Below are 9644 nucleotides of genomic sequence, written 5' to 3' on the forward strand. Positions count from 1 at the left end.
CACCCCTTTACCAGCAGGCTCTCACTCTTTGGTGGAGTAGGTCGGTACATGAGCTGGCAGAGTAGACAGCTTGCACTATATTGTGTGCTAGGGAGAGATCCTGCCTTGTTGCTCTGTTCTCTACTCCTACATCCGCAAACCAGCACTGGCCCTTCCCTGCATTTGTTTCATGAGGGTATTTCTGATCACTTGCTGTGATAAGATAGTTATGCCGCCTGTACCATTATTTCTGAGCCCTTTGAAAGAACTGGTGTACTTTTGTTTGTCTCGATCAAGAAAAGTCAAAACATGTTTTCCTTTTACAGATCTCAGTCAGTCGTAGATCCTGGGGTGCCAAAACGCCTGGATAAAAACGAAGAGGAAAACATGCAGCCTCTGCTTTCACTGGACTGACCGTTTCTGAGCATTGAACGTGAATTGGGGTGGAAGGTACTGCTTTTCAGCAGCAAGCAAACCATTGGGAAGGCATGTACCAGCTGGAATTCTATTTATTCATGTTAATGTAGCATAATGTAATCAGGCAGCAGGTTATGCTAGTCTGCCTAAAACATGGGTGCCCTGGGTTGAAAAAAAAAAAGAATTTATTCTGTAAGTGCCAACTTGTTTGTAAATATTATGTAATCTTCCACTTTGAATTTGTAAGTTATGGTAGGCGAGTAATATGGAAAAGTGATTATTAAAATTTGTCTGTGAAAAGCACTGTAAAAAGGGAACACACACACATGGTTAATTAAGTTTTTTGTCCTTTCTATAGGAAGCCATCTTGCAGCTATCATATTGACTGTTTTTTTTTCTTTTCCCTGTCATGCTCATGCAGCATTCAAAGATAAGGAGGAATATAAGAACTTGGAGATAGGTAAAACCACACTGGTTACAACACTATGTACAGGAATTAATTTCACCAGTAACCTTGTGGTTTTGGATGGTGACTTGGGATAAGTCATGCATTATAGGGGAAAAGAGGTAACAGATGAGCAGGGAACAAATGCCTCTCCTGCCCTGTTGTTTGGCTGTATGGATTTGTGAGTTTTTGTTCTGTTTAGTTTACAAGAGAATTTTGGGGGTTTGGAAGCTGCTTGGCTCATTTGCCTAATTTGGGGCTTTCAGTGTGTGCCATATTGGAGTCACTTCTGTTGCATATTGTGTTCACTTCAAGAATTTTTCCAGAACATTCTCCTCTCTTGGAGTGAAAAAATATTCATCCCAATGCAGTGTAATAACTAGTATTTTGAACTGCAGCTGCAGGCTCAGGGTTAATTATGAAACCCTGTGCACTCGGTGACTGAATACATATATATTTTTACCAATCTCTAACAAACATATAAAGTGGCATTGTTAGACAAGAATATTTAATCAAGGGTTTATAAAAATAAATCATACCTATTCAATGTACTTAGAGATATTATAGATTGTATTTTGAGACTGTGATCATTAACATAGTAGAATCTTATGTACAGCATCCCACTTCAAGCACGGATTAATATGAATGAGGCATAGTCAAGCTACTCAACATAGACATTAAAGACATTTTTGTTTCGGTTGTGGTGTAATTGTATATATGAAACATGTGCCATATTACAGAAATACTCTTACCTCATAAGAGCAACCAGTTTCACTATGGACTGAACCAAGTCATCTGAAATCTGGGGGCTACAGGTTCATGTCTGTTGTGTTGATATGCATATGCATCAAGATAAGAATGTGCCCATGAAATTAAAACTGCACTCAGACAAGGATGGGAAGACACAGGAAAGCCAAGACAATACTGCTGAATAGTAGGGGTACTGTAGGAACATATCAGAATCAGTTAAGGTATTCTTACTTGGTCCCTAACAGCTAGGAAGAACCTTGGGATCCCCTAGAAACACCAATATTGAGGTGTCTGTGATTCAAGGAAGATCTTCCACTACAGCAACGATGACTTTTCTATTTAAAACGCAAAGATATTATTCACAGGTCACATATCATTTCCAGTGGTGGCTTTAGAGCAAAGAATTAATATAGAATTTTAAGTAAGAAATCCCACAAGAGAACTGTATCTTTCAGCACTAAAGCGATAAAGATACATGAATGTTGGTATTGTCAGAAGTTCGTCCTGCCCTTTCCAAAATGGCATCCTCTCTTTTTACCCAGAAACCACCATAAGTCACCTGACTAGTACAAGCAAAACAGAGATACAGCTTTAGTACGTACTTATTGATTGATTAGTAAGATCGCTGAGAGGTATATGTCTGCACTTAATGCCTCAACATGTGATTATATTCCGGGAATCTCTTTGAACAATCATTGCATTTCTACACACAAACTATACCCTGAAAATATAGTTATGAAATGAACAATATACAGGGCCTGAATTTCAAAAATGTTGAGCCCTGACAGTTCCAACAGAAGTCTGTGGGAACTATAGGTGCTCACACCTTTGAAATCCACCATCTCCCAGATTTTATAGAAACCTCCTTTTCAGTGGTAGAAACAAGTGTATTTATTACTATTGTTACCCTTTTAACAGACTATGGAACCAAGTTATGAATTCTGTGCTATTACGCTATCACAACCAGAGTAACACCATGCTATATATCCAACTTACACCCCGAAGGCTCATAAAGATACCATATTTGGATGTATGCTGCACATACTGGGCACTCAGGGATAGCAAAATCGTATGTTCACATAAATCCTGATCTTGAAATCCTTACTCAGGCAAAATTCTCACAATAGAAGTTTTTTCCTGCATATGGATTTCAAAGTTTTGCCTAGAGTTAATGTTCCTTGTCTCATCATAACTAAAGATAGGGATGGTCCAAATCTTGGTTGAAGCTTTGTGGAGACGAGGCCAGATCCTGGTGTAAATCAGCATAACTCTATTGATTTTAATCTACACCAGTTGAAGTGCAGGCTTACTAGATTCTGTTAAATGTAGGAATGAGATCATTTGCCTCTTAAATCTTTATGAAGCTTCATGGTAGAAAAATATGTAACTTTATGAAACTTCTTATACCAACTGGCTAATTGTTTTTTGTTTTTAATTCTTTACAGGATGCACTTAACTGCAATTTATGTAATGTGTTCTGATGCCTAATCTAGTCCTTACTTTAATGAGCATTTATAGATTCTTTCCAAAAAGTAAAACTAGGATACAGTATAGTGCTTACATACTGGAGAACTCATCCTTTTACCAAGAACCAAGCTAACTTTTCCATGAAAGAGTCTCATTACTGAAGAATTGAGCTTCAGTGCATTTTGTTTGGTGTCTATGTCTAGCAGAAGCAATTTCATGTTACAGCAGCAATTCCTGGCACTGGATATGAATCTGAAAGTGAATAAGAAAAAAACAATTGTTGCACAAAGCTTTTCACTTAACTTGTAGGCATCTACAGAGAAGGAGTTTCTAGCTTCTGCTTCATGTAGAAAATATTCTTTAGCAAAAGGAAAGCCAATTTTGTCTAAAAATAGGGTTAATTTGTAATAGTTTTCAGTCCATTTTTCAGTCTAAATTTCAGCTACCTTCATGATTATGGAAGATGGATGTTTCGTTTTTGTACTGTACCATTAATGCTTTAGTTGTATAACTTCAAACATAGGTTGGAATCTTGGGTTCCTGCTTTTGTCTGTTTGGACAGTATTAACCCAAGTTCTGTGCTATTTTGCTTAAATGTCAGGAAAAAAAGAAATCTTTCATGGAAAAGGAATTAGATAGCAGTATTAAATGCAGCTGGTCAGGTGGTTAAGTGAAGAAGGCATATGGTTTAAAAATGATAGTTACAGGTCTTAAGCAGGCTCTAATAATTCCCTTTAAACTACATCTCTGAGTGTAAAACTGATGCTTGTAAAATACTGAGAATTCATGGAACCTTTTGTGCTCAAAAGACCTAAGCCAGTACCCAAGGAACTCAATGGGGATCTTTTTGTTCACTGAGCATTGGATCAGGTCACAGTAACCTCTTATAAATACCAAAATTTACATGGTTTCTCGGATCCAAAAGTGATTACACGTAACATGGTTTTTATCTCAGTTACGTCCCAGAAGGAGTGTAAGTTCCTTGTACAATATAAAAAAGAATTGTTTTAGAATCCAGTGAGTATATTATGTCTCTTCACAGAAATAAACCATTGTTTTAGTTTAATCAAGTCTACATGCTGAAGGAAATATATATTTTTGTGGTGTACATTTACAAGCATTGTTTTACCTCAGTGCTTTACATGGAGAAATGTCCTCTGTGCTGTTTAATCGCAAGCTCAACAAATTCTAAGTGTAGCACTAGACAAAATTATACCTTTCCTTTTTTGTTAGTCTTCTTACTTAGGCCTATACTATAATGGTGACTAAAGAGGTTTCCAAACCTTCTGAGAACCATCATGCAAAAGGGTTGGGAACACTTCACAAAAAGAAAGACCATCTGACTGCATGTCCTCTTCTGCTCTGTTGGTTTTGGCATCACCTCAGGATTTCAGAAAAGGGTAGGTTTGGGGAAGCAGGAGAAGAAATGCCCTCAAATCAGGCATCAGAGATGGATGTGATTTTCCTTTTAAAAACAGAAAAACCCTTCAGTTGCTTTTGGGGGATGATTTGTTGGGATATCACCAGTGCTGGGTAGATGGCCGTAAGGTAGATGTCTATGTGAAGGATAAGGGAAAGCAACGCATGGGGTTGGCCTTGAGAAGTTACTTCATTTCAGGGCTTCTAGTCTGATATCATAGGAGTGGAATGGCATCTTATTATGATATGAAAGTATTCACGTCATCCTGCTTATCGTATTGTGCTGGCAGCTTAGCCTGCATTTTTGTGGTACTGAGAATAGTGCGTTTCATCCATAGATCTCAAAGAGCATTACAAAGGCAAGTAGATCATTATACCCTTTTTTTTTTCAGATAGGGAGGCAATGGGAAAGAGAGTTAGACGTGTGCGGTTCATAAGAGAAGACATATATATGGTACTGGTATGTGGTAGGAATGATATTTTTAGGGTGTTTAGCTCACTTACATTAATATCTCAATAATTTAAACTGTCCCTATTTTCTTTTGTTTGAGAAAATTATCAGATGATTAAATCTCAAATTTCCTTAGAAATTCCCTAAACATTCTAGCTTGAAAGCCTTCGAACCCAGAAATGACCTGCATTCCAAAATTCCTTGGTGAATTAGGGGCACAAATAGATATATACTTGCTGCTGCAGAAATGAAGAAGAAAATGTTTCCCACAAACTGTTGTGGCCCTAACCCTTGATTGCCTTGAGAACGTGTAACAGGCCCGTACCTGGGATTTAAATTTAGCGTACATATTAACGTTGAGATGTCTTTCAGCCAGGTTTTCATATCTTAATTCTCTGAGAACATGTCCATATCAGTTTCTGAGATCCTGACCAATTTTTCCACATAGGGGTTTAAAACCACAAAACGATATTGGTCCCTGGTTGGATGATTATGATATAGCCCAGCATACAGTTTTGTCATTTTTATCTTTTCCATGGTATGGCAGTTGTTGATGTATGGTCGAATCACAGCTCACAAACTCTCATTACTTTTTCTTTCATGCCTCAGTGCTACTTGTTCCTTGTGAGTAAATTGGTTAAATTTATACCAAATGATGTTTGGGAGGATAATAATGGAATAAAGGTTCTACACCGACATTCAGAATAATTTTATGTTGTGGTGGCTGTCCACTCTTTTGAATGATTTGCCACCTGAGTTGTTAATGCTGACTTTGAATGGGACGGAACAATTACAAACAAGCAAGGAAATTCCGAAAAGTGAGCTCATGGAGCGGCAGGGAGGGATTTGACTTTAGTTTTTAATAATACAGCACAACAAACTGGTTTAAAATGAGGCCAAAGTATTTTGCCTATGAGAGTCCTTCCACCAAGCCAACTACTTGCTTGACCCAATGACTGGGAGGGCATATAACTACTGTATTGGTTTGGTGCCAAAACAGATCAAAAAAGCACATGAATCAGAAAGATTCAGTGCCATTCATTCACAAAAAGACTTCTCCAAAAAGTTGTGACAAACAATGTGCTGTTAACTCAGAAGTAGATGATAGCATTTGAACAGAAAACAAATGACAGGTTAATAAGGTGTCTATTTTGGTGTGGAAATGCTGTTACATTTCCAAAGAGAAGTTGCTGCACCATGAACAACGCTCGGTATTGCCCAAATGCAAGGTCCCTTAGTTAATAATAAAAAAAAAAATAAAGAGAAAAAGCAGGAGAAAAGGTAATACAAAAAGATAAAATAAATATATTCAAATTAAAATAGCAGCAGTCCCAAACTTACAGCAAGATGGATGTCAAAATGCTGTAAAGAAACATTTTGTCTGAAGGATTATCGCTTCCAGTAAATAGAATATAGCTTTTCTTGTGCCCTTTGCCCATGTTTCTGGACTAGCAGAGTTCCGTTTTTGCTCTGTTTGGTACTGATGGAGTTTCCTGAAGCTTCACAAGATGGCTTTAATTACAGTACAAAATATGAAATAGTGTTGCAATGACTGATGGCCTGTGGATGCTATGTGATGGTTAAAGGGTCCGCAACTGCTAAGGGCGTTTATATTCCTTCTCTCAAGGGGAAAATTCCCACTTTGTACAGGCCCTAGGAACCTGGAACCCAATTCAACATCCATTCTTTTCTCAAGCATTTAGGCTTGGTGACTCTTCCCATCTCGGTCACTATATAGAGTAAATGAGCTCTTCAGTATGACTTTAGGGGTCAGTGTGTCTCACGAAGTAGACAGGTCCCTGACTGACTAAACATCAAAGACCTGGGGGAGTAAGTATTGTGCCCTCGCTGGTTGACAGCTCCATTTCAGAGGTCATGAGGCAGAGAGGCAGCAAAGAGACAAAGTACCATTGAGAAAAAGAAAAGCCAGGTGCCCTGCAAAAAGAATGGCAAATTAGGAAATGGAAGGGCTGCCCCAACAACCCTAGTGTGATGGTGAGAGAGGCCTTCCTTTTACTTAGTATGCTGCACAGCAGTGGTCAGGAGGAAGGGGAAATGTTTTCTCCTCACTCTAACACAATATCTTATTTTTAACCTTGACCCATATGCCAGTCTGAGTCTTTTCTTATCTCTTCTCTCTATTTCTGCTGGAATATTTCCCAGCAGCCTATGCAGTCATTTGTAGCAGGACAAACAACCAGGCCTGAGATTCTCTTGTAGTGGAACAAGAGAGCTGGAGATCTCTTTTGCATGAGTTCTTCCAGGCAGGGGAAGAAGGGATGTGTTTTGAAACTCCTTGCCACAGTGCTTATTTTGTACGGGTTGGTCCTTCTGCAGTACCAGATGATAGTCCAGCCTGTTCTGAAATCAGTACCTGGGCCTTCCCTGTTTAAAAGGCTGCAAATATATATGGGGTGGGAATTATCCTTAAACACTTAGAAAGATGCTCGAGCTCTTAGGAAGCTATAGTTGATCTGTCTCTGGTATTAAGCAGTTCTGCAAGTGATGTTAATTGGGCTTGGAAGGATTAGATTTTTATCAGTAAGTGTCCGTAAATGTTGATTTCACTGTGCGCACACAAACATGAAAAATAATTCGATTGACGATCATTGAAATCTACAAATAGGCAAAATAAGAAAAATGGTACTTGAGAACTTATTTAGGAACAAAAATCCAGTGATTTTTAGATGCCTGATTTAGGCTTGTTTCAAATGGATTAGTGATTGAATAGTAAAAAAGGTAGTATTTGTTGTATATTTTGACAGTTGATGTTGACAATTTGTGTTTTAATGGGTTATAAAGCTTTAAATTGTTGAATCTCAACATTTAGTGTCATTAAATAATTGTCTTCCCCCCTCCCCCAGTGTCCCACAATTATGAAAATTCTATTTGATAATATTTAAAAATTAAATCTTTAAAAATAAACATCAATATTATCCATTGAAATTATGTTAAAAAAAAAAAAGAGTACTACCAGGCTTAATGATGATGATAGATATTAGTCACTCAGATGCTAGATGACTTAAAGGAACACTAACAACTTTGAACATCACACTTCTGTCTGTAAAAGTATTACCTATTACTGTTGCAAGTAACACCGAAGATTACTGTAATTGAAATCAGGTCTTTCCCTCTTCTCTTCAGCTTCAGAACTCGTTTGCTTCGTACCTGTGACAACGCTTCTTATATAATCACTCACTGTTTTCCCCTATATGTGGTTTTTCATGAGATTTCTTTGGGTCTGTCACAGAGCAACAGGGGAAAAAATATATATTTTAAATAGGAAAGCATTTGCAAAACTACAAACATTGGCAAGGGGATTCAGAGACAGGTGTAGTACCTGAAACTGCTTCTCTTTTTGCAGCTGACTAGATTTCAGGTTGATAGTGCTTCTTTTAAATTGGTTCTCCTCCAGTTTTTTCATTCTGTAGACCATATTAAAAAAGAGATCCTGTGATCCTTTCCCAGGACTGCAACTTTTCTCATTCCTGCCCCCTCCCATCCCTATACCGTCTTGGGTTCTCAAAATATTTCATTGAGTGAATCACTGAGGAACAGGGCTCCATAGTCCACTGGTGATGTGCAGACAATAGTTTTGAGAACTATTTTAAATGTTTCCCTTATATAAATCTATGGTAACAGGGTGAACTAGTAAGTTTATAACAATAGCTGACCTCATCCACAGAGGAATACAGGTAAGGTTCCGGCTAAGGGTCACTAAGGCTCTCGTGTTCTGTACTTCTCAAGTAGTAATAACCACTAAATACATTTTTCTCATGTAACAATCTACTTTGGAGCAGTATAGAAAATACGCATCAGCATCATATCAAATATACAAATTACAGAACTAATTTACAAATAATGCTTGTATCCTCGGGATAACTTTGTTTTTTATTTCATAGCCTAGAACTATTAGGACTCAGGGGGGGGTCTGAAACTTGTAATGCCAAGACAAAACTATCGATCATGTTCTCTCTATATATATTTTCAGTAAAAATTCTTTTCACAAGTGGTCCTCCGGTTTGAATTTCATTCCTGGGCAGTAATAACATAGTTTGTTTTTTAATCTGTTGTGTTCTGCCCTATAATCTGCAGATTTAACAATTTTGTGAAACATTGTCACTGTTTATATTGTATATTTAAATATCATCAGTTCTCTGTGCTCAGTGGGCTACTTTGGAAAGCGAACGCCTTTAAATCATTGTTGGTTACTAAGGAAGAATGACATTCTGTTAAATAAAATATGACCAAATGAAAATTAAAATACATATATTTTTGTTTGTACACAAGGGTGTTTGTCAGCCTGCTTGTGCTAAAATGTGTGAGGAGGAAATACTTTGCTTGAATGGGTTGTAACTGACTTATGTTAAGAACAAGGAGATATAATTGAGTGGAAAAATCAACATTTGTGTTAACTCTGGTGATGGATGACACTTTAACAATTCAATAGTAGGTGTTGGAGAGGTGGCACATTTTCACATTCACAATACTGTTATGTGCTGACACTTATTGGAAAAGTGTGCAATCTGGTCATCAGTATATGCACAGATGAAGAATGCCAGGAAATGTATCCCAGGAATAGGTCATGCTTGTCAATAGAACTAGCTCCTGCATCTCTCAAGCTGCTCCTTCCTACTTCACTGCTGTGTACCGTATCTTATCTTCCTCTCACATTTATTGGCGTTACATCTGGGTAGGAGAGCCAGGAAGGGCGGA

The 9644-nt window shown here is 37.7% G+C and overlaps 1 protein-coding gene across 1 annotated transcript in view; it reads left to right on the plus strand.

Moving 5' to 3' along the window:
* Window positions 1–9173, plus strand: part of CLVS2 (clavesin 2) — a 65525-nt gene extending 56352 nt beyond the window's left edge. Inside the window, exon 5 of the mRNA XM_074948362.1 lies at window positions 306–9173. Coding sequence (XP_074804463.1) covers window positions 306–393 — 88 coding nt within the window. The 3' untranslated portion in view covers window positions 394–9173. The remainder of the gene's footprint in view (window positions 1–305) is intronic.
* Window positions 9174–9644: the final 471 nt, after the last annotated feature.

The sequence above is a fragment of the Natator depressus genome, chromosome 3 (assembly GCF_965152275.1).
Source record: "Natator depressus isolate rNatDep1 chromosome 3, rNatDep2.hap1, whole genome shotgun sequence".
NCBI lineage: Eukaryota > Metazoa > Chordata > Testudines > Cheloniidae > Natator > Natator depressus.